Here is a 26,319-nt window from a genome sequence, read left to right as displayed (position 1 = left end):
CAAAACATAAAGTAAAGTATTTATGCCCAAGGTACTTGTAACCTATCAATTTCCCCCTTTTTGATGACGACAAACATAGAATTGATATTCCCCTTGAGAACCAGATCTCCACATTGTTTCCCCTACGAATCAGCCATATTCCCCATGTGAATCGAACCAAAGGAGCTGATCACAACTGGTTCCTCAAGACTGTTTGGCAAATCATCAAAACTCAAAGTACCATAACTTATTAATGTAAAATGTTTAAAATCGATAGAAGAAACTCATATTTGGCATTGCATTAAGGGCTCGTTTGCTTTGCGGTAGGGAGAATTAATCTCTATATAAAACTATGTACAATTTCTTATATTATATTCATCCCCCTAGGGTCACCCTCTCATGTTTCTCTCTTGATGGTGTACATGCGATTATTGAGAAAAACTAATTAGTGGTTTGGTACGGATATGAAAAAGTTGAGGAAAGTTTGGCGAGTGTTATTTTGGAATTGCATTTCATCTTTACTCACAATTTTCATGGTTTAGTGTATGATTATCTGCATATCATCTGTATATGCTGAATATTGACCGAACAGAGTATTTGAGGAACTGTACACATACACACACATGATTTTTTTCTGTGCTTTATGACCTGATTTTGTTATTGTTCTATATTTTTTTAGATGGTGAAACTATACAGGTTAGCGCTAGTGTCATTTAGAATTCGTGCTTCTTTTACCTCGCCGAGGTTAGTTATGATACTTATTGAGTACACTGGGTCGATTGTACTCACACAACACTCTGTACTTAATTATGTAGATCCAGGTGTGGGGACCAGTTATCAACAGTAGACTTGCGTGTTGGACTATCTTCGAGAGGCGAGGTAAAGCTGCATCCTTGGTCGCAGTTTTGACTTGTTTTTTCCTTACATACTGTTGTTATAGTTCAGACAGTGTTATTATTGTTCAGTTTAAGACTTGTATTCCGTCATATAGTGCATGACTCCGTATTTACCAGTTTCTGGGAATTTTTCTTATATTGACAGTATTTTGTTATATTCTAGGCTCACAATTACCGAACAATGTTGGTTGGTATAAACATTTTGAATTGTTCCTTTGACTTTTATGACCGATGATTCCAATTTCTGACCAATTTTGGTCGGTTTTTCTTTCGACCGGCTTCGGTGGGTATGTTGTGGACGGGTTTTCAACAATTTCTAGTAGTGGTAGCAACAGAAAAGGGTATTTTTGTCATTTATTAATTTAATCAAGTTATTATTTAACACACATATTCTTATTTTTTATTTTATCCCTCATAAAATAATGCAAAAAGTCTCTCATTATTTTATACATGTATTATTACAACAACAACAACGGCTCAGTGTAATCTTATAAGTGGGGTATGGGGAGGGTAATATGTACGCATACCTTACCCCTACCCCCGAGGGGCAGAGAGACTTTTTCGAGGAGACCCTCGGCTCAAGAAGGCAACAAGAGATGATATATTAGTACCATTAATGGAATCAAAATAAAATAACATACGAAATAGATGGAAAGTACAATAATAATCAACAGATAAAGCCCTGCATTAGTAGATAACCACTAGCATCCTAAAACTAAATCCTAACTGGGTGCACCGTAAATATTAAAATATTCACAACTTCCCCCTGACCTAGAACCTTAATGCTCGACCTCCACTATACATGTATTATTATAGGTATTAAATAAACCTAACCAACGTTGTATAATAAACTTTATTGAATTCTATACCAAGATTAACTTTTCTTACAATATTATCCCAAAAGATCTGTATCCACACGCTGCATGGACAATTCACGTGTTGTACGGACAACTCACGTGCTAATATATAATCCGAACGGGTAACTCACGTGCTAATAATATAAATAACTGGATTCACACGAACAACTCACGTGTTGCACGGACAACTCAAGTACTAATAATATCAACCGCATGGACAACTTATGTGCCAGCTATCACAATCTGCCTGGCATGGTCATATGCTAGCAGTCCAGCTCATAACAGAGAGAAAGAAAATATACGATAGTACATGTACATGATCAATGATTACCAATTTCATACTCATGGACTGGTATATCTAGCATGCTATAGTGTAGGCATGTGCAATGTGTGCTATCACAGCTAAAACAAATAGTTTCATAATGGAATAGCAGTTTTATCAGTTCCAACCGGGAAAATAACCTCAATGAAACCTCAACGTGGTACAAATAACTCAAAGAGGGGTACACCGTACACATAGGAGAACATCTCAGTTTGATGTTTAACAATCAATTCAAGGCATGACATAGCCTAAACACTACCCCGAGTATGGATAATTAACCAGGTGCTAATACATAGGCTCAAACCCCACACATATACGCACTCATAACACGTATCCATCACAAATAATTCAGGTAACTAGTGTCTACTTACCTCAAGCAAATCAAATCACTCCGCTATCAAGCCCTTCGCGCGTGTATGAACCTCCAAAAGGCTAGAATCTAGCCAAAATAATGTAATATTGCCAATAAAAACTATAGGAAGTGATTCCAAAAGATAAAAGATCTTTAATTCAAGTCAAAAAATCAACCCAAAAAGTCAATCCCGGGCTCGCACCTCGTAACCACACAAAATTCACAAATTCCGAACACTCATTCAGTTACTAGTATAACCATATCAATATCATCTAATTCCAATCACAAAATGCCCCTCAAATCCTCAATTTTCATTCTCCAATAACATAGTCCAAAAATTCTCAAAGTCTAACTTAGATTCACGAGAAATAGGTGAAATAATCAATGGGTATTCGATCTTTATAGACAAAAGTGATTAAAAGTCATTTACCTCCAATCTAGGTGAATACCTCTTCGAAAATCGCCTTAATCCGAATTCTAAAACTGCCAAAATAAAAGAAAGTTTCAAACCCTCGATTTTAAATCAGTGCCAGCAATTCCACTTCTGCGGACAAAACTAGCGCACATGCACTTCCGCTTTTGCGAAAAAGCTTTCGCTTCTGCGAAGATAATTAAAAATCCGACCAGCTACTTCTGCAGCCAAAATCCCGCACATGAAAGAGCGCATCCGCATCCCCTCGCCCACACCTGCGAATGGCCTTACACATCTGTGACCAACGCCAAGCCATCTCACTCTGAAACATATGAAGATTAATACCTATTTTACATGAACATAGTGATCTATTCAAAGTATTCCATGAACAAAGGTTGTTGGTGTGGCTGCTAAAGAATGTCATTATAGTGAAAAAAAGGAGTTTAATTGGATAGGTATTTTTTTTAAGTGGGCGGGTATGAGTCTAACAGGGATATTAATATTGAACCAGGTATTTTAATTTGGGATGGATCTCTTTAATCCTGATGTATCACATGACAGTACGTCCAATTGAGGGGTAGATTTGAACAATAGTATAATAGTGATTATTCATATAAAATATATGCCTTGCCTTATCTTTTTCCAAAACATACATGCATGTGACCCACATTTTGATCATGCAAAACACTCTCAATTCCCAAGAAATTTGACCTCGTTCCCAAACTCTCTTCCCATAAAATGTCCAAAACAATGTTCTCTCTTTTCAAATTATAGTACAACTCTTTCAGCATTATGTACAACCACTTAAACCATCACTAGCCTCCCGAACTGCACTATATTTGCCCTCTCTCCCCTTTCTCTGGAACATCAAGAACAATGGGTTTCATTCCAAGAATCCAACTGGGTATTCTCCTACTACTACTCTTATCCCTATACACTTCTGCCAACAACACAACAGTATACGAAATCCTTACAAAATACAGCCTTCCGAAAGGGCTTTTACCAGACTCTGTAAAATCCTATTCTCTTTCCAAAGATGGCAATTTTGAAGTTGAACTAGAGAAGCCTTGTTATGTAGAGTTTGAATACTTAGTTTATTATGCTGAGAAGATTACTGGGAAACTAAGTATTGGGTCAATTACTGACTTAGACGGAATCCAAGTTAAAAGATTCTTTCTTTGGTTGAATGTGAATGAGATCCGAGTGGATTTGCCGTCATCTGGTAGTATTTACTTTCAAGTTGGGATTATTAACAAGAAGCTTGATATGAATCAGTTTGAGACTGTTCATAGTTGCCGTGACAATGCTGTGGCCTTGTGTGGAGGTTCTCTGAGACAGGTTCTTCAGGTGATTTTCAAGTTTCATTTGTGTTTAATTGATTTTTTACTCTTCAATTATAACTTTCTCCATCCAACTTTATGTGTCATTGTTTGATTGGGCATGGAAATATTAAGGTTAAATTGTTTTAAAAAATAGAGATATGTCATTTGTTTTGGACAGGCTGTAAAAGAAAGTATGACACATAAATTGGGATATGGGACAGAGGGAGTAATATATTATTGATGGAAAAAATGTTAAATACTACTTCCCCCTCCCAATTTATATGATGGTACTTGACTAGAGTTTTAAAATCTTAATTTAACCTGTAAATTATATTACTAATGTGGAAGAAAATATTGAATAGTTAGTTTGGTTGAAGTACATCATATTCATATCAAAGGATACAAATCGGGACAGAGGGATGAGTAAGTAGGTCATATGGCCATGTTCAATAACACGTTGGGTTAATGAGATCCGTGGAAACGTGAGTTTTAGAATGTATTGAAATTAATGTGATTGAAATTGTGTTTTCTCTGCGTTTGGCAACCACTCATATTGTGATTGGATTTGACATCTTATATTTTTGGTTCTCGCATATGTCAACGTGGTTTGTGAGAACTAATTCCTAATTTCTCTTCATTGAGAGTCAATTTATTGTGCAAAACGCGAGCTTTGGAAAATTGTTGTCTTACATGTCCAAGAGTTGCTGGTTTTGGCATGATTTTGTGTATATGGTTCGATATTGTAGACCTAAAGTGGAACTTAAAAATCACAATTCACAACGAAGCAAGAGATTCCTAGAATAGAAATTAGGATCTGTAGTGGAACTAAGGAAAAGGAAAATTTGGGTTTTGGGGGTTTGGCAAGGGAGGGAGTTGGAAGGGGAAGTAACAATGTTATCTTTCAATGTTATCGTTACCCCACAATATCTTCTCCATTATTCTCTTGGTCAAGCAGAACAGCTTCTGGAGCATGCAAAATGATGCAGCAATTTAGGTCACACACACACACACATATATATGGCAAATTAAACATTGCAAATTGAAAATTGATTTACTTTCTTCTTCACAAAGTTGTTGAGCATTAAGTCTTTAGTTGAGAAAATCCTGATTAAAATTTACATATTAGTTTCATTTGTGCCAAACCATGCGATTGATTAATTTTCAAGGTTAGGTGGTAATTAGTGCTGTAGTGTCTAGTTAATTTCTTTGTTCAGACTTCAGCCGCATTGATTTATTCTCCATGAATTGTCTTGTATTTGCAGTTGTTGCAAGGGTTTCTTTTATTAGAGAAAGAATGTGCCTTTGCAACTCTATATTGTGGTTATCGTGTTGAGTTAGTTTTATGCTGTTCACAAGCAAGATTTGGAGAATTTTTTCCTCCAGATTTTTTTTTTACTCTTGTTTTACGCATTGCTTCTCTCCTTGTCTTTCTGACTTGCTTTAGCAGAGCTCCAATTCTACTGCGCAAATAAAAATATAAAGAAGGAATAGTAGAATTTCCTGTCTGGATGCTTCCTCCTTCTCTAAGTTTACTCATTGTTTCTGTTTTATTTCTCTCCATTTACAACTTGGCTTGACAGAATGCCAACGTTCTGAGAAATTTTTAGAAAAGGAAGAATAGCTAAGTAATGACACAGGCTGTTTCCATTAGCTAATTTAACTAAACAGAAAGATGATGATAGCCTTCTTACAGAACCTATGTTGCTCGGACTCTCCGAAAATGTCGCTGGGTGCGTGTCGGATACTCCAAAAGTAGCGTATTTTTAGAGAATCCGACACGGGCGCGGCAACATTTTGGAGAGTCCGCGCAACATAGTACAGAACTACTCTTTGTCTGGTTGGACGAAGCTATTGTTCACCACTATTATCAAGGTTGGAAAACTTCTCTCCAGCTAATCTTTTGTCAAATGACTTTTTGGAGGATACCATTGTTTGAAATTTTGGGTGACTGGACAGTTAACTTGTGCTTAAGCATTTCTACTGATCACAGATATGAGAATCTCTACAGCAGGTCAAAATTCTGTTTTAATGTCAGTCATTGATGAAATTACTCTTTTAAGCATATTATTTCCAAATGACCTATCTGACGACTGATGAGATTAAAGGAAGTGCATAGGATTAAAATTGAAATGAATAGAAGCAATAAAGCTTGAGAAAGAGTTGCAGTGTCTAGTCTTAAGTTCCAAAAATGCATTGCCACCCCCTTTTTCTCCATCCCCTTGTCTGAGATTTCTCATACCTATGCCAACTCCCTGTAATATGTTAATCATTCTCCCCATGTTATTGCCATCCCTACTGGTTCATGAGGGGGGTGGGGACAGTGATTTGCTGGGTTCACAGTGGGATGTGGGTGTGCTTACTGCGAGTTCGGTAGCTGGAGCAGTTGAAGATGGCGATGGAGGACTGTAAAAGCTAGTGGAACTTTTGAATTTCTGCTTAATCATATAGACTCTTTAACCAGAGGACCATTTTTTTTTTTTGATAAAGTAAAGTATTATTTATAGGAATTCCAAGATGGTACACAAAGTTACAACAGAAACATACAGCACCTACAAGAACATGCAGTTACATACATTTCCTAGCAAATGTAAAAATTCCATGTATTGATCCAAACTCTCTACTAAACACCTCTTACACCCAAAAAAAAAAAACAGATTTTACTTTTCTAGTAAGGTGATGGTAAAATGTGTTGAGTGCTGAGTAGACAAGCAAGGGAAGTAAATTTCCTTTAACATTCTGTTACTTTCAAGCATGAAAAGCGAGAAGACCTCGGTGCTATTGTAGCTATTCTCTTGATGGTGATTACCTGGTCTGCATCTAGTTCAAGTACATCTCCGATTCTTTTGACATTCTATTACACCTTGAAGGAAGGAAGATAGGAGGAAAACATATTTTATACACATGGTTCTTGATGAGATTTGTGCACCGGGCCCTATGGTACTTGATGAGATTTGTTGTTTCAAATCTCTGTCTCCTTTACCGTATTAGTGCTTGCTGGTGAGACGACTAATCCTCAGCTTCTAGGTTCCAAATGTAGATCAAGTGCAGCAATTTTGTATTCATCCTATTGAACCATTTTCACAAGAGCTCTAACCTTTCAAAACTATCATACTTCAATTTAAGAAGGCTCCTCGGTGTTAATGACTTGCAACGAGCAAAGGTTTGTGACTGGTAGTTGCACTTTGTAGAATTGATTATGCTGTAATTATCTTGGTTCTTTTTATTGTTATTAGTCATTGTCTATCTGACTGTTAGGTGAAAACCTCATTCGTCACTAGATAACACCTTAATAGCGAACGTGACAATTAGAATATAATAAAATAGCTATTTTTGCATTACGGTTACACTGCTATCTACTTCATCGAGTACATGTGATGATCTCTGTTTGGTTGATATTTTACTCTTCCAGTTCTTTTCCCTGTATGTTGGAAGGAGAAGAAAGAAGACCATTACACTGGTCTGCTATGTTTCTCAGATCCTGCAAAAATGCCGCCGCACACTTGTTGGAGGGTTTGACACGTGTGCGGTGGCATCTTTTGGTTCGAGCTACATAGCTGGTTTGAACTTGACCTTCTGGTCAAGTTTTGATATTTCAAACTGACTGATCTCTCATTTTTACAGCTTCCGGCCCCTGTCGATGATATGCCAATGCTTATTACAGAGTAGATGGAATCTAGCACACATCCCGAGCCAAAAGTTGCAGCAGCCAGAGATATCATTTGCTTTGATTTATTTTGGAATCAGGGTCATTAAGGCTTCATGTACTAGATGTATGATCAAGTAAATTAAGATTCCACGAATGTATCATGTTTAACGAGTTATATTGTTCGGATGCATACTTATTTCTCACAATTTCTCCCCTTCTTTGTGCCCTGTTTCTGCTGTTTTCTTGGAAGCTAAGACGAAAAGAAGCAGAGGTAGACAAAGAAGAAAATGGATAAAACCCAGTGTTGGAGTTGAACTTCAAATAGAATTCGGATGGTCAAGAGCAATAACCATAGGAAGTTAACAGCTCTTTTTTGTTGGTATTTCTTAATGTTGCTGCTACAGTGCTCGCCAACTTAATATTTGGCAGGAATCTACAACTAATTGATTACTCGTGATTCAAAAGGAAGTTGATTTTTTACAAACTTTATAAATAACCAATCTATTAATATCACCGTGATCAATGATTTTGCACTGATGAAAAATTTCATAATTATCTTGTAATAACTAAAATCCAATAAGAATATTGTTTGCTTTAGGTCTAGGCTTCCACAGTTGACTGAGCGCAATACCGCTTCCCCCTCCGCATGGCGAAGGGACTGACTAGACGTAAGATTGCACTGACGTTCCAAAATTTGAGTCCGCTTCAAATAGCATTCCATGAAAAACGGGGGAAAATTCAGGCTTAGTGGATTAAATTTATACATTGCTTACTTTTTGAAAGAAACTTCTGCTTTCTAGTAAATTAAATTTTGGACAAAATTTTCACATTAAAAAGAATTCAATAATTAATTTTAAAATATGTTGGTTCTGGGCCCGGGCGCCCGGACCGGATTGCTTAAAATTTTGTCGGCCCATAAAAAACGACATAAGGAACATTAGTCATCGCCTTGCCTTGACTGCTCCTCCTATTTTGGCATTTTAGGGCCATAAAACTGGAATTCCGCGCCCACGCCACCGGCGGCGTGGGCCCGGGCGCCCCGACCCGAATCGCCTAAAATTTTGTCAGCCCATCAAAAACGACCTAAGGAACATTAGTCATTGCCTCGCCATGACCGTTCCTTTTTTTTTTTTTTTTGGCATTTCCCGATTCCCAGATTTTCGGGTGCTATAGCCCACGCCACTGACGTGAGCCCGGGCACCTGGACTTAGATCGCCTAAAATTTTGCCGACCCATCAAAAACGACCTAAGGAACATTCGTCATCGCCTCTCCATGACCGTTCCTCCTTTTTTGGCGTTTTAGGGCCACAAAACTAGAATTTCGTTCGATCCCTAGATTTCGTGTGCTATAGCGCACGCCTATTTTTTGCACTGAAACAAACAAATCCTGCGTGCAAGTTCCTTAAAGGCAGAACCAAATAAAGAAACTTAAAGCTGGCTATATACCTATAATAAGAAAGTGAATTCTTTGTGGCTTCAAATATCCAAGAAAATGCCTTCCACGCATGAAGAAACATGAATAACCAACTTTTCTAACTTCTTTCCTCTTTGCTTTGCTTTTTTCCATGAAAATCTGATGCTTTAAAGCCAAAAACAACCCCCTAAACAATAAAACTCTTCACCTCTTATCTATCTTTCCTACTATATATATAGCCATTGTCACTGGCTAGCAATCCATAGAAGTTTTTTGACCTCCCCGCCTAACGCGAAAAATAGCTAGCAAAAACCCCTCATAGAAGTTTTACAAAGAACTTCAAATGGATCATCGACAACAGGTTTCTTCCAACTTGAAGAATTTGGAAAAAGATGGTAAGAAAAGAGAGAGAAAAGCAGCAGGGACGCGGTTCGCGGTGGAGGATGTGAACAAGATGGCTGATGATTTTATCAAAAATTTCAGGAAGCAACTTAAGTTTGAAAGAGAAGAATCATTTAAGCGTTTCCAAGAGATGATAAGTAGAGGAACATAGGACGGATGTTTGTTAAAAAAAAAAATCATGATATACGTTATTCTTTCTGTTATTTCAATGGATTCTGTAGTCTTATATTTTTTTTTTAATTATATTGGTGATAAGTTCAAGGAATAAAGGTGCCAACTATTACAAATGAGAGTATATTTATGTGACACTGGGAAATGATTTCTAAAATGAGAGTTTGTGAGTTTAGTACTTGTGAAAAATCTATCTACTACAAAGGAAGTATCCAACTTTTAGTTTGTAAAAAATTGATATATGGTAGCCAGAACGTAAAATCCAATACTTTGCACTCTTGAATTACAGTATTCAAACTTGTATGTCAATCCTTGTCGAGAAATTTGATTGTTAATTGTTTAATACATCGTAAGAATTTTTTCTATGCCTTTTGGTATAGCATTCCACTTCGGTTTCCTAGTACCTTGTTATTGTTACTGTTTGTTGCTACCGCTTCCTTCCATCTATTTTTCTAGCTCTTAGACAGCTGCCATTATCTTTCTGGCCTTTATTGTTGATATTGCTTGTTTCTACTGTTTCTTTTCCTCTTTCTTGAGCCGAGAGTCTATCAGAAACAGTCCTCTCTACCTTCCCAAGGTAGGAGTAAGGTCTGCGTACACACTACCCTCCCCACACCCCATTTGTGTGATTCCACTGGGTTTGTTGTTGTTGTTGTTGCCTTTTGGTATAGCTGCAAATGTTAGAACATCTTGCATCATATTTTCCTTAAAAAACTTTGGAGTTAGATTCAGAGTGGATATCTTGGAAGGAAATTCTTTGAAATGTAATACAATAACCCATAACTGAATTTTTCAAGATATACAAAGCTTCAACAAGAAAGGAGGAGGTGAGATCAAGATGCTGCATAACTTGGCAAACCATATTTCAATAATTCAATGAGACTCCCACCCAATCTTATGAAATACAAATCTTGAAATCACGAGAGGAGGAGAAAGGAAGAAGCAAAGGTTCCAGCTATATCTCCTTCATGATCAATGACCAAACTATATTCACAAAAGGGTATTTAAGACTAGAAGCTATTGGTACAAGACTACAGGCCAAAAGGATGTACAAACATGTAGCAGTCTGATCTCCTTGAGAATGTTTCTGAATAGCCCATTTTTACTGCCAAAACTATCAGGAAAATAGCTCCGCATTCAACGAATTTCTGCCAATTGATGAATGGTAAAGTACGAAATTACCATAGAAATCCATGCACGAGCCATTGATGAAGAATCTCAACCCCCTTCTCTTTCGAGGCTATTGTGAGCCAATCCGAACAATTCCAGAAGACATCCATCTACAAGCACTTGAAGCCATGTACTAGGTGCAGAGGACCGGAGAGTAGAAATTCTCACGATATATAAGACTCAAACTTATCGTATGCAACTTTTATTTACGACAAGCCTCAATTCTTTTCCTTATAGACTCTTCGCTCTATCTGTTGGTGCTCTAGCTGTCGGAAAGCCACGAGCAACTACTGGCCTGGACTGTGATAGTAAAGAAAGAAGCTTAGAGACCGCATGAGAAAGGTACCTTTTTCGGGTCGCTGCTGAAGGCTGTTGGGAATTGTAAAAGAACAGAAATTGTTTGCTCATAACCAACACAGGAGCATGTCGATGATGTCAAAAGTGCTTCTCCAGAAAATCTTGTTCTTGAGATCAGAGAAGTTGAAGTAACTCTCGGTTTCTCATCAACGATGGGTGGCTAAGATCGCCAATGCTCAAGCTTGTAAGACCTGACAGTGCACAATATGACTCTTCAACCCTGCTCGTCCTGCGATGCTTGACCATAAATTTGTGAACAAAGTTCTGAAGTGACCTTTACCAGCAATGTTCTCCCAAAGATGCGGGTTAGTTTCCACTCGCTTATCAGGATTTTTCACATCAACTATGCTGATGCTCATGTTGTTACGAATTATACAAAGTTTACCATTAAGTGGAACCAGAGCGGCAGCCTCCAAAGCACGAGAGCTTCCAAGGTGGAGCTTGCTATCAATAAATCTGATCCATGAATTCGTAGATTCATCATATACTCTAATTTTACACCCATCAGGACAGTCCAAAGCATATAGACGACCATCCATCGAGATGCTCGGGTTGCGCCAACCAGCAATCATCCTGTTATTAACTGGGCTCCACGCATTGATATCAGGATTATAAGCTTCACTGAGAACTTCTCTGCGGGATCCCAACCCTTTTACGAACCACTTCCCATCATATACAACCCCAATAAAGGGCACCATCGCTGTGCTCATATCAGCTATAAAACTCCAGCGCTTCCGGTTGGGGTCATAAACTTCAGCTGAACGGAGAGTCCTCTGTAGTCCTTCACACTCCCCACCAGCGACATAAAGACAATTATTAATTACACAAGAGCCAAAGAAATGGCGTTTGCGGAGCATGTCTGGTGCCCTGTGCCATTTATTTGTTCGAGCATTGTAAAAAATTACCCGTCGCATAGACCCCTTGATTGGATCTTTTCCTCCAATCAAATAAAGATGGCAACCGCTAAGAACAGCGCAACCAAATCCAAGGGCTTCATTATAATCCCCTGGAACGGGTGGAAGTGGCTGCCAAAGTTGGTAAGTTGGATCAAATGCATGCCATGAAATCCGTCCATCACGATCTCTTTTTACAACGTATACCCACTCTTCAGTCATTCCAAGACTCTTCCTTTGAGAGTAAAAGAAGTTACCAGCAAGAAGCCGGTACCACCTTTTGCAAACTAGACGGAGCTTGCTATGCTCAGCACGAGGAACACGCACTAGACAAGCAATTGCAAGATCATCAGGTAGGCCAGGTAGAAGAGGTGGCTGCACTCTTGCCCTCTCTCTACGAGAATTTTTAGTCTTGTGTGCATGAGAACTGATGTCTGACTGGATGCAAAGTTTTGATCCCGGGACAAATTTTCTTGCGCCGGCAACTGTTTTTAACCCCGAATCAACGTTGCAATAGCATGACACAGAATCAACCTGCAAATTGTTTGCCAATTAGGAAATGCAGGCTTATTCGATTTCTCTAACAACCAGAAAAATTCAATTTAAAATGCCTGAGCAAGGTATATACAACATAGTTTAAAAACTGACGAGCATAATTTTAATAGCTAAAAGCTGTTCAAGTAAATCCCAACCCAATAATAAACCACAAGCATTTTTGTTGATTTCCATTCTTCTATGTTCTTTTTCGTTTTCTCTTTTTCCTCAGGAGATTAGAGTCTTATTGATCATTACTCTACAAATAGATCAATAAAGCACAAGAAAACCCGATATGCTAATAATAGCAAGGTATTCACATCAATAATCTCCCCATCAAATGATGCACGTAAGAGCTGGGTCTTTCTCATACATAACTAACCATTCTCCCTCCCAACAACCTTCATTAACAGAGAGAAAAAAGAAAGTCGAGTGGGCCTTAATATTCAATCCAGTACCAAAATGAGATCTGGACAACTTAAAACTTAAAGATCATAGTACTCGGAGCTATTAACACAATGTGGTATGCATATAACATATTTCCCAAGAAAAGGAGTGATTGGAAATTTCTTGCAAGTATTTTCAGATAATTATCACCCCCAAATAATTTATTGTAATAACAAGATCCCTACCCAATGTTAACCATTTGAGTTTTAGCGCCTTCGATGCATATTAAAGCTACTTAGCCTAACAATTCATCCATGCTCTGCATCTTTGCAGCTCCCAACTCTGGAAAAGTTAACTTCACAAAATCAGCTCATACACTAACCACATTAGAATTAGCTAGTCTAAGGACAAACTGTGTCCTGACCAAAGGTAAATACATTGATAACTCCTGATCTGCAGAAAGTGTTATATTGCCCTTATAAATCCCTATTTTTTCCTCCAGTGTAGTTCCAATTTTTGTGCTAGGCATCTTCATCGTTGTACCAGTACGAATAAAGAGCACACTTGACAGAAAGGCACTTCTATAAACGCTGCTAAATATAGCAGTTGAAGCTTTCAGAATGCTGAGCACCAATTTTAGAGAGTACCTCATTGTTACTGAACACTCCTTTTTCTTCACTTTCACTTGCTGGTTTTATTGTTTTTACCTTCAACTTTTCCCGGTCACTCCTATAAAACATCAAGCTTATATGTTTTCTCATCATTAGCTTCCCTCGTTTAACCGTCACTTTTTGCAGCTCTTTCTGATAAACAAATTACCACCTCATTCACTAAAGAGTACTTAAAGTGCTACTTATCAACAATCAATCTCCCAAAAAACCATAATACTTTTAATATCCATATATACATGAATGCTTTGTGCCCACATAAAGTAAGCTACTATTTCTAGTAGTTAAACTATCCTTAGTCCACCCGGAAAAATGACCAACTCTTTGATCTTGTGTAAGTGGCATTGTACCACACACCTTATGGCTTCATTTACAGCAGCACTTTATGAGTCCTAACGAAGAGAAAAAATTCAACATGCAGACATATGGATCTAACTAGATTAAGGCCAAATATACTACACACATAGCATATGATTTATTTAGATTCTCCATCAAAGTCAAGGTCAGGTAATAGCAAGAAGTTTGAATTAAGAAGCAAGGCTGGCTGATATCATGTGGATGTTTCTTCTTAAGCATATTCATCTGTTTACTGCCAAGAATCTGACATTCTGGCAACTATCCTTGCACTCAACGATATGGCCTAGTGGTCAATGAAGTGGATGAAAATCATGAGATATCACGGTTGAAAAGCCCTCCCAGCTGAGGAAAAAAAAGTTAGGTGATTTCTTTCTATTGCCTAAGTCCTGGTAGACAGAGTTACCCGATACTTGTATTGGTAGGAGGTAGCAAGTACCCATTGGATTAGACAGGGTTTGTGCAAGATGGCCGGAACACCATCATTATTAAAGGGAAAAAAACAGTTTTCTGCTATCCTTGCCATACCGTGTAAAATTTTCCAAAACAACTGGCAAGGAAAGAGCTAGCTAAAGTGAATAGCAAAATTCTAACCAAGCTTAAATATCCTTTTTAGGCAAAAACTCAGTGACTTCATTGTCAAAATATGTAAGAATAGAGTATTTGCACAAAATGTAAACCCCAAAAGTCATGTTGAAAAACGACCTTAGCTGAATTCTAAGGAAAAATGTTGAAGATTCAGCAGCAATTTTATGCTAATCCAAGCCCCAAAATGCCAAATTCAAACAAGACTCTGAAAAAAAAAAACTAATAATTCTTGCAAAGGTTGCTCCTTTACCAGGAATTTTCATAAGGGAATTTAAAGAAAGCCATTAATCAAAGAAATTAACTGTTAAAAAAAATGAGCACTCACCAGTGGAGCTTGAACTCGAAAACCCCTTTGCGCATTTGAAGTTCTTTCAATTGTTTGATCCATTTCTATAATGAAGTTTCATCAACAAATATTCTTGACAGGACCCAGAATCAAAAAAATCAAGATTTCACCCCTCTAAGACTCAGATCAAGACCTTTCTGATCCAAAAGTCACAAACATATAATTTATCTTTCAAATTCTACAAAAATATTGAATTAAAAAATGCAACAAATCATAGTTCAAAAGAAGACCTTTTTGGTGTCTCCTTTTTTATTTGATACACTTCAAATGCAAACAAGAAACAAATATACAAAAAGTGATTATAACCACCCAAGGCTATAGTGGTCAAGTGGGCAGAGAATTATGAATTCTTTTTTGTAAAGACGAAAAATATTTTTTTTTTAAATCATGTTATAAATTAGAACCACAGCAACTTCAGAAGGTGAGCAGTATCTTTCACTCTCTCTCTCTCTAATTAAACACTACGTTTCTTATTATGAGCAAACATAAATTGAAGATTACAGCTGGATAAATTGTCTTTTACCTACTTAAATTTTTGTTGCAGATTTGGATAATCAATTATATATTGCAGTAATCTTGTATAAGTTGAGACAATTATTCAGTTCTTGCCAAAGGGCAAAAAGTTTACCAGATTTTTTTTAGTGGTCGCATTTAATTTATTGGGTCAAATCCAAACTGTTCTGTCTTAGTTTTTGTGCGTGTGAATGAAAGAGAAAGACATGCCAGTTTGTGGCGCGGAAGCCGAGGATGGTACAGTTAAAAAAATGACACTCGTAGGAATATACCTTTCACCAACCCTAATATATTATTCCATCTGTCTTAATTATGTGGTATTTTTTTGTTTTTCCAAAGTCAATTTTATAATTTTTGTAGTTAAATTTAATTAGATCAACTTAGTTTAAATTTAAATATTTATAATTATATGAAAAATACTATAAATTACAATTCTTCTCAGGTAAAATATGATAAAAATATATTTTAAAATATTGGTCAAAGTTTACCAAAATTTAATTATCGATACGCAAAAATATCATATAAATTGAGATTGGAAAGAATAATAAAATACTTTTAAAATTTTTGATTTGTTTAACGTCTTCTGCATGGCGATATTCTTTTTTAATGTTAGTTAGTAATATGCTGTACGTGAAACGTTTTCTTAAGGAAGAAGATCAACATTTTCCTTGTATTATCTAGTATTAAGATATTTTAAGATTAGTTAGGTTTTTGGTCTAATGTACTGTTAGAAGAAAAAAAATCATGTTTGCCCTCGAGTCCTAGCATAGCTTTAACTTGAAAGTAATTTTAAGGGTATATTTGGTATGAAAGAAAATATTTTTTAATTACTTCATGCTTGATTGGCTTAAATGTTATGAAAAAATATTTTTCTAATAAACTTATTTTTCTCCACTAAAGAAAAATGACTTTCAACTCTCTTTCAACCTTCATTATTCCTATTGCGACCATCTAATTCACATCCTCGCCACCTTGGGTTCCCAAAACCCGACTTACTACCTTGCACCCCGACCTCACCCACCCACCCTTAACCTACCCCGACACCCCTCGCCTATCATCCAACCCCACGACCCCGCCCACCTCTCCCTCCCTAGCAAACCTCCCACTACTAACCCACCCTCGCCCCCCCCAACTCATCCCACCCCTCCCCTTCACCCCTGGTCCACCAACACTCATAATCCCTCCCCCCACTCAACCCAGACTTCGCGACCCGAAACACGAATGTCGAGGTTCGGGGTCATGTATCATGGTTGGGGTCGGGGTTCAACGTCAAGGTCTGAGTCCGAGGTCGGGTTTCAGTGTTGGGATTCGAGTTCAGGGCTAAGCTCGAGGGCAGGGATCAAGGTCGGGATTCAGAGTCGAGTGTCAAGGTTTAGGGTCCATGTTAAATTATTTAAAATACTCATGAGATAATATTTTTTTCTTACTAACTAAACACCAGAAAATAAATAAGAAAACTACTTATATTTCAAAAAAATACTTTCTCGGAAAATATTATTCGTGAAAAATTATTTAAAATCATACCAAATATATCCTAAATTATAATCAAAGATGAAGGGTAGATGTGAACTTTTATTCTCAATTAATTTGGATACACAAGATCCATTCATTTGACACAGAACTTTTTAATGGCAAGGGAAATAAGAAATGTTTGCTAAAGATAATAATATGAATGAACCAAAAATATAACTTATGACAAAATTTAGGGGTATTTGTATTTATACTCGCTTTTTGGGTCACGTTTTAACTTATACCCCCTTTGAAAATAATTACAAGCATACCCACTTTTCGCGTAACTTCAGGCATGTGGGCCTGAAATAGCAAAGTCAATCACGCAAACTTCAACATTCTAGTAGACGGGCCTGAAGTTGCAAAAATTATTGAACCAAGTGTTGGCTGAAGTTTTTGTTTGTAATTGCTAAACTTAAGCATTCTAGTAGCTGAAGTTTTATACCCGCTTTGCAAAAAAAATTGCAAATGTACCCTTTTTATGCGTAACTTCAGGCATACGGGCCTGAAGTAGCAAAGGCAATCACGCAAACTTCAGCATTCTAGTAGACGGGCCTGAAGTAGCAAAAATTGATGAACCAAGTGTTGGCTGTAGTTTTTGTTTGTAATTTGTGAACTTAAGCATTCTACTAGCTAAAGTTTTATTCTTTATTTGTTGAACTTCAACATGTTTTAGTTGAAGTTTTGTTCTATATTTGCTGAACTTCAACATGTTTTAGCTGAAGCTTTGTTATGTTTGTGATGAACTTCAGGGTTGAAGTTTGTTTTGTATTTGCTGAACTTCAGCATTCTAGGAGCAGAAGTTTTTGTTTATATTTGTTGAACTTCAGCATTCTTAGAGCTGAAGTTCTAAAACAACAATGACAAGTTGTCATTAGATCCAATTGCTATAATGGAATTATCAGGAAATTCAGCATTAAGAAGAACCATCTTTAATTCTTTTTTGGGGAATGAAATTTCAGATGTACTTAACGCAAAATTCATACCTTAGTGCTAAATCACTGTGTATTTCATATTCAATCAATAATACTTACACGAAGTCTCATGTGTTTGAGAGAGAAAAGAAGAAGAAAAGGAAAAGAAAGGAGCGCACAGGTAGCAGGAAGAAGGAGACGCCTGAAGTTGTAAAAATTAGGGTATAAGTTAAATAATTTTTAAAAATATGAGTATAGATTAAATGAGGGCGACTAAACAAGGCGCTCCATGCAATTTTTACCAAAATTTATCAATTTTGAATAGTATCGGGCCTAATTTGGACAGTTTTTATTTTTTTTCAAAGCAATAATAGATAACTGAGATTTCATAAACATGATAAAGTATAAAAAGTTCAAGAGACGTGTTATCGAATTAAAATATTGTAGTAATTTGTTTTAGGTTTAAACTCACGTATAACAGTAAGATGTCAGGGGAAAGTGAAGTTAGCTAGCTTTTTTGTGTGAAGGGAAAAGACATCATTTTAAAGTGCTTCAAAAAGGAAAGACATTAGAATCATACTAGAGCCCGTTTAGATGGGCTTATTTTAAGTGTCATTTGCATTTATACTTGTTTTTAGGTCACCTTTTAATTTATATCTGCCTTGCAAAAAAAAAAAGTTGCAAGCGTACCCACTTTTCACGTAACTTCCGACATATGGGTCTGAAGTAGCAAAAATTTATATCTGAAGTTTGAACTTCAGAATGTTTTGCCTAAAGTGTAGCAAAACTTCATATATTTTTTCATGAAGTTTGGCCTGACTTGCAAAGGCAATCACGCAAACTTCAGTTCATAGTGCAAATGGCAAACTTCAGTTCAATAAAACTATAGCATGTTTTGGCTGATGTTTTTGTTTGTAATTGCTGAACTTCAGCATTCTAGTAGCTGAAGCTTTATTCTGTATTTGCTGAACTTCAGCATGTTTTAGCTGAAGCTTTGTTCTGTATTTGCTGAACTTCAGCATGTTTTAGCTGAAGCTTTGTTCTGTTTGTGATGAACTTCAGCATTCTAGGGCTGAAGTTTGTTTTGTATTTGCTGAACTTCAGCATTCTTAGAGCTGAAATTCTAAACAACAATGAATTTAATAAATCATGATTAGCAGCGATTGATGCTATTCATTACAAAGATTAAAGAATGAAAAATATTTTCGATATGAAAACAAGTTACTACAGATAAATTAGAACCAGAAACCAATGTGCCTATAAAGCTAAAATATCTAAGAGGTTAAATTATTGTGAATAAGACCAAACTGAACATAATGGGACAAGCAGATATATATGAATCATCAGGTTAGAACACATAATGATATCCCAAGCTTCAGCATTCAGAAAACGAAGGAGGAGGAGGAGGAGGAGAAAGAGGCCTGAAATTGTTTAAACAGTGGGTACAAGTTAAAACTTTTTTAAAAAGTGGGTATAAGTTAAATGTGGGCGACCAAATAGGGCGTCCCGTACAATTTTTACACTTTTAAGCTAAAATAGTTTTTAAGCCATAAGTTAAAAATTCTAGCTTTTGGTTTGTTTTTGTCATTTTAGCTTAAAAACAAGTGCTTAAAAGTACTTTTTTTTTTACGTAATTCAAATACTACAAAATGACTTAAAATCATTTTTGCTTTAAAAGTCCTTAAAATAAGTCAATCCAAGTGGACTCATACAAAGGAATAAAAAGGAAGGGAGAGTGGGGAAGACAGCGAGTACTAGGAAAATTGTTACTCGCCTCAAATTAGTTCGATCAGGAAATTAAGTTGAATTAACTATTTTTAATTGATAGTCATATCAATTAATTTATTTGAGATATAGCATAACATTACACAAAAACTACTTACGTCAAGTTTAAATTCAAATATTATATTGTATAATAAAAAATTTAACCTTAAATTTGTGATTTGGTTGACAAATGAAAAGGGGATACTAAAAAGCAAACTCAAAACTGTGTATTGCTACCACCAAACTCAAAACACCAAATTTTCCAAGAATAATCCCAATAAAACCGGTTCTTCATCTAATATTACAACAAATTTACTGATAATTTGTGTACCATTATTACTTGGCAACATGGAGAGGATTACTGAACCCAGATAAGTGGCCATTCCCATAATTCGGAGCTAGAAAATCCAAGAAGAATATTGACTTATACAAAACACTGAAGTAATTTCATCTCCGACAATCCAAAATGAAAATCTTTGTAGTACTATTTTGAGACATTCATGAATATCCCATAAAAAATAATTAAAACATTTAAGTAGCGGTGCAACATCTACAAAATAAAGTTAGATAGAATATAGAATAACGATATACAAACAAAATGCAAATCAAATAACTAAGAAACTGCATAAAGACAAAAAGTTAGAAGACAATCGAGAAGGAAAGATTGAGATCTTGCCTTGCCTTTCACAGCCATCTTATGAAAAGTAGGAATTAGTGATCTGCATTATTCACAATTTAAACTACTGATTTCATGTGTAATTGATTAGGAAATAATTTTAGCATCATAGAGTAGAAAGAGATCAAATAAATGTCACTTAAGGTAAATCCGTAAATGCAATTACTCAATTGGCTAAAGTGCAAACGGAAATGCTGAAAGTAACACTATGGATAAATAGACTGAAGAAGGAGATGAGAAGATAGACTGAAGAAGATGAGATGCCAGAATAAATGGGGATGAGAAGCAGAGAGTTGCCTTGGCACATAATCCACAATAGCCTATTGAAAGCGATACCTCATACTATTTAACGATGCCCCCAGCCTAGATTTTAGATTAACTTTTGTGAAGGCCTGGCCCAATTGCTTCTTCTCAGCCCAATGTCATTTGTGTGACATCTTTATTGTCCATATTGGGTTGGGGCCGATTCATAGTAATACTCCTGACCTCAATAAGAACCTTTTCCTCAAGATTTGAACAGATCAACACTGATATCATAATAGCGAGCTTGGTGAGGCTTGAATGTGTGTCACGGGCAGCAAGATGAAGAACAAATGCCGCCACACTTAAAATTGCCTCCTGCTCTTTCTTCCTAATACCAATAATTTCCATAGCCATCTTTGTCTCAAAAATATCCCAATCATCACGAATAACTAGGAGTTCATAGAATTTAAAATGATTGAGATGGTAAAATGATTCTGAATCCCCCAAATGACACCTTTTGATCTTCTCCTTGGTTGCTACACAAGTTGTCCTTCCATTTCAGACAAATTGATTCTCCACAATTTTACTTTGATGGCTTGAGTTGGTATTTCTAATTGTTTTGGCACTGGCAAGTGCGTCAAGAATTGGATATGACCCTAAAACTAGGTGTTCCATATCCCACCTTTCAATAGTTCTCTGACCACCAAAATAGGCAAGATAATGTGCCGACCCGGCCAGTCGTCTCATGGATTACCGCTCTGTTGTTCTCATTTCTGCTTTCTTTATGCTTTGTTATCCGTGTTTTATGTGGCCGAGTTGATTGGGTTGCGTTTGGAGTGGTTTTGATAAGAAATGAGACACTTAGTCTCTTTTAAGAAGGCTTAAATTGGAAAAGTCAACCGGACGTTGGCTTATGAATTAGAGGACTCGAATGTAAATTTCGATGATTCAGTAAGCTCCGGGAGGTGATTTGTGACTTAGGAGTGTGATCGAAAGTGGTTTTGGAGGTCCGATGTAGAATTAGGCTTGAATTGACGAAGTTAGTATTTTGGCGAATTCCGGTTGATAGGTGAGATTTTGATCTGAGGGTCGGAATGGAATTCTCAGAGTTACTGTAGCTTCGTAGGGTGATTTGGGATATGTGTCCAAAATTTCAGGTCATTCGGAGGTGATTTGGTTGGATTTTTTATCAAATGTGTGTTTCGGAAGTTTTGGGAGAACTTAGGCTTGAATTCGATGTAATTTGATGGTTTTGGTATTATTTGAGGTGTTTTGATGATTGGAACAAGTTTGGATGATGTTTTAGGATGTGTTAGTGCTTTTGGTTGAGGTCCCAGGGGCCTCGGGTGAGTTTTGGGTGGTTAACGGATCGAATTTGGATAAAAAGCTACTGCTGGTTGCTGGTAATCTGGTTTCCTTCTTCGCGAACGCGAAGAGGGAGTCGCGAAGGAGTGGGCTAAGGTTCTACGCAAACGTGTAGAAGGAAAATTGGGCCTGGGGTCATTTGGCCTACGCGAACGCGAGGCTTGCTATGCGAACGCGAAGGGCATGGGTAATTAGCCTTCGTGAACGCGAGACCTGGAACGCGAACGCGAAGGGTTTGGGTGATTGGTCTTCGCGAACGCGATCTACAGTATGCGAACGCGAAGAAGAAAAGTTCTGGGCAGAATGTTAAGTTCTGAAAATGGGACTTCGTTCCCATTTTCCATTTTTGACGATTTGGAGCTCGGGTAAGGCGATTTTTCAAGAAATTTTCGGAGAGAACAACGGGGTAAGTGTTCTTAACTCAATTTTGGTTGGATAATTTGAATCTATTACTAGTTTTGGCATTTAATCCGCGAATTTTATTGGAAAAGTTTAGAAAACCCTCTTGGATAGAATCACGGATTTGAGGGTCGAAATATGATGGGATTTGGATAATTTTGGTATGGTTAGACTCGTGGGGAGATAAGGAACCCGTTGATGTAAAAATTTCTGAATTTCGGGACTTGGGCCCGGGGCTCGGGTCTTTGCTAATTTCGAGAATTTTGGTATTTTTCAATTGTTTTGATTGGGCTTTGTTCCCATAACATATTTTGATGTATTCGTTCTGATTTTGGATAGATTCGATGCACGTGGAGGCCAATTCGAGGGGCAAAGGCATCACGAGCTAAAGAAGAAGCCGGTTCGAGGTGAGTAATGATTGTAAATGATGTCCTAAGGGTTTGAAACCCCGAATTTCACATCGTAGTGCTATATTGAGGTGAGACACCCGCTGGATGATGAGCGCGGGGTCTTTTACTATTGGGGATTGTTGACTTGGTCCGTCCCGATTGATGATTTTACTGCATATTTGACTGAAACTGATTTGTTATCATCCTTATTTGGGCTTCGTGCCAATTATCTTAACCCTTCGGGGATTTTTATCATTATTTCCTCATTGTTTTGACTTATATTTAAACTCAGTCCTGTTGATAATTATTGTTTTACAAACTCAGCCACTTTTATACAGATTTGAAACTTAAATGATATTTCTAAATGATATTTTGGGTTGAGAACTACTGTTTTACAAATGCCCGAGGGGCTTATGATGATTTCCGGACAGAGTGAGGCCGAGGGCCATATGTGAGGATATGTTGAGTGATATCAGGCTGAGGGCCTGAGTTATATTTATGCCACGCGGTGGCTTGAGTGATGTGAGGATATGCTGAGTGATGATGCCACGAGATGGCTTGATATAGCGCTTGGGCCGTAAGGGGCCCCTCCGGAGTCTGCACACCCATAGTGAGCGCGGGTACCCATTGTTCTGAGTAATTGATACTATGCCCGAGGGGATGATATGAGTGATTGTGAGGTAGCCCGAGGGGCTAATACTATTCTGAGAGTGAGTCCGCGGGGCTGATACTGTTCTGAGAGTGAGCCTGAGGGGCTGATACTGTACTGAGTGACTGATACTGTGCCCGAGGGGCAGATTTCTACTTGTTATTTTGATACTGAGCCCGAGGGGCAGATTTCTACTTGTTATTTATTGCCAACTTACCTATTTTACTTGTTTTAAAAGAGATTTCATTTGATACTTCACTGATTTACTGGTTTTAAGTGATTTCACTGCTTCTGTATAGAATGCTTTGTGCCTTTACGTGTTTTCTTGCTTTCAGCCATTATTTATATTTATTACTCACTGGGTCGGAGTACTCACATTACTCCCTGCATCGCGTGTGTAGATTTAGGCATAGCAGATTTTCACTCCTGAGAGCTGATCCTTCCGGTCCAGGCAGTGTTTCGGAGACTACGAGGTAGCTGTTGGAGTCCGCAGCCCCCATGACTCCCTTATCTTATTATTTCCATGTTATTCGAACCATTGTATCAAATTTCGTATTTAGTAGACTTGTATCAGGATTCTTTAGTTGCTCATGACTTGTGACACCCCGGTTAGGGCTGTGTCGGGTTAGATTTCCGCACTTTTATCTTTACTTTCCGCTATTTGGTATTATTAAACCATGTCTATACTATAATTGTCTTAACATACTGTTTTAAAGGACGGATTGGGTTAGACTGGCTGGCCATGTCTTCATGAGAGACGCCATCACGACCAGGTTCAGGATTTGGGTCGTGACAAGTATAAACACCATAGCAGTTTCAGTGTTACCGTTGACATTTTCATCACTAACCAAGATAGTATTGCTTTTACCCACAATGATCATTGTCCTATTATTAGTACCAGAACTAGCAATTGAAGATGTGTTCACAAATTCAACCTCAGTTCAAGTATAGCAAGACCTATAACCATGATTTCTTATGCCCACTCCTTAACATGCTCAGACCCGTCGAAGCTAGAATTATTTGCCTTGAACAACTGATAAATAGTTTTAGAAGTGCACTCTCCACTAAATCTCTTCATTACACCTGCTCTCAACCAATTACAATGATGATCTTTTCGATTTACAGCGAAACTCTTGAGCATTATCAGATTGAGTTCAGTTATAACCTGCCCTGCAATCCCATACTTGTTCAAGAAGTTACCAGAAACTAACGCATCACCTAAGCCATGATGTAATATATGGTGTGCAACTAACTCTACCACTTCAATGACACCAGAAAATGTGTAACCAGCACCCCGTATAGCTCGAAGCTTCACTTTAGATCCACTCCTTAATTAAATGCTTCCCACTTTTGTAACATGGCAGCAAGTGCAACTACGACAACATGCGTCTTCATGTAATGTTGTGTGGTGTCATAATGTTCTGTAGTTAAGTCTTTCATTAGTCCAAAAACAAGTTGCTGGCTCGTCACACAACGGCAAGTATTAACCCCACCAGGATCAAAGACATTATACAGAGAAGTAGACATTGTGTTATGAACTAGAGCATGTTCTTTTACTCGAAGGCCACACTCAGACTCCGTAAAAATTTTATCAAGATGTGGATCCTCAATATTCTCAGGTACCCGAAAGCATATTCAAGATACATGGCATCAAAGGCCACAACACCGAATACAACTCTACCTAACTGCTCCAAATCAGATAATTTTGCAAATAAACAACCCCGTCTTTTTCCAATTGTGTCAAATAGTGTATGTGCCTCCATGTACTCTATAGAAACTATTAAAGCCATGAACTCAGAACTTACTCCCCGATCCCATACACAAAGATATGTAGTTATGCTAATGGTTATAATAAAGATATTTGCACCAGGACCAATGAAAATTGACTCAAAATATGTTGATCATTGAATCTCCTGTTGGGAATAAACCCCTTACCAAAATAATATTCACGGTAATAAAGCGGAATAATAATGTAGCACCGAGATACGGTAATTAACAAGAATAAAAGAGTAACAATGACACCAAGATTTTTACGTGGAAAACCCTTCTGAATAAGGGAAAAAAAAACCACGACCCCGAGAGGAGCAACTGATATCACTATAGTAAGGAATTTTACACTTTGTAGGTCGGAGGTAAATACTCCAAAGACCACTACAACACTCAAAAGAAATAACCCTCTTTTGATATTCCCACCTCACTACAATATCGCTCACTCTCTATTTTCCTCACAGACTATTTTCTTATACCTTGTCTGTGAAACCTCACTCTTTCTTTCTCTCTTTGTTGGTGTGAAGAAATGAGAGTTGAAGCTCTCCTTTTATAGCCAAAGCTTCACCCTCTAAAGCCTACAATATTTGACAATTTACACACATTTTTCACAATTCAACAAAGTTGGCTACCAAACCAAAGAAATTCAACAAGGTTGGCTACCAACCAAACCAAGTCAACAAGGTTGGCTACCAAACCAAAGAAAACTCTTATTAGGCACATGTCTAATACTTCTTCAATGAGATGGACATCATCAATCTCCCCCTCCAGTCTCATTCATCCAGAGGAGGTAGCACTGTCTTCTAGTTTGAATGCATGCCGACAAGTTCTTTGCATAGCTCGAACTTGTTCCTTGGTACCACCTTGGTCAGCATATCTGCGGGATTCTCATTTGTAGAAATCTTCAAGACTTTTAGAGATTCATCATCTACCATTTCTCGAATCCAATGATATCTCACATCAATGTGTTTGGTCCTTGCATGGTACATAGAGTTCTTGCTAAGGTCTATTGCACTTTGACTGTCACAATAGACGACATACTCCTTCTGATGCAATCCAAG

General features: G+C 37.4%; 2 protein-coding genes across 2 annotated transcripts; one reads left to right on the top strand and one right to left on the bottom strand.

Moving 5' to 3' along the window:
* Nucleotides 1–3,549: 3,549 nt before the first annotated feature.
* Nucleotides 3,550–8,013, top strand: LOC107786789 (uncharacterized protein At5g01610-like). Its single transcript, XM_016608295.2, has 2 exons — nt 3,550–4,165; nt 7,762–8,013. The coding sequence occupies exons 1-2, from the start codon at nt 3,695–3,697 to the stop codon at nt 7,804–7,806; spliced, it is 516 nt and encodes a 171-aa protein (XP_016463781.1). The 5' UTR covers nt 3,550–3,694; the 3' UTR covers nt 7,807–8,013.
* Nucleotides 8,014–10,584: 2,571 nt separating this feature from the next.
* On the bottom strand, nt 10,585–15,695 carry LOC107786788 (F-box/kelch-repeat protein At1g55270). The gene is made up of 2 exons (XM_016608294.2): nt 15,050–15,695; nt 10,585–12,727 (listed from the first exon to the last, which is right to left on the bottom strand). The coding sequence occupies exons 1-2, from the start codon at nt 15,110–15,112 to the stop codon at nt 11,477–11,479; spliced, it is 1,314 nt and encodes a 437-aa protein (XP_016463780.1). The 5' UTR covers nt 15,113–15,695; the 3' UTR covers nt 10,585–11,476.
* Nucleotides 15,696–26,319: the final 10,624 nt, after the last annotated feature.

The sequence above is a fragment of the Nicotiana tabacum genome, chromosome 22 (genome assembly GCF_000715075.1).
Source record: "Nicotiana tabacum cultivar K326 chromosome 22, ASM71507v2, whole genome shotgun sequence".
In the NCBI taxonomy this organism is placed as follows: domain Eukaryota; kingdom Viridiplantae; phylum Streptophyta; class Magnoliopsida; order Solanales; family Solanaceae; genus Nicotiana; species Nicotiana tabacum.
The sequence above is the reverse complement of the archived record's forward strand: the minus strand, read 5'-3'. Positions and strand labels throughout refer to the sequence as shown.

Coding starts and splice junctions, on each gene's coding strand:
- LOC107786788 (XM_016608294.2), bottom strand. CDS start 15,112: ATGGATCAAACAATTGAAAGAACTTCAAATGCGCAAAGGGGTTTTCGA. Junction 12,728..15,049: donor TTCGAGTTCAAGCTCCACTG/GTGAGTGCTCAT, acceptor AACAATTTGCAG/GTTGATTCTGTGTCATGCTA.
- LOC107786789 (XM_016608295.2), top strand. CDS start 3,695: ATGGGTTTCATTCCAAGAATCCAACTGGGTATTCTCCTACTACTACTC. Junction 4,166..7,761: donor CTCTGAGACAGGTTCTTCAG/GTGATTTTCAAG, acceptor TCATTTTTACAG/CTTCCGGCCCCTGTCGATGA.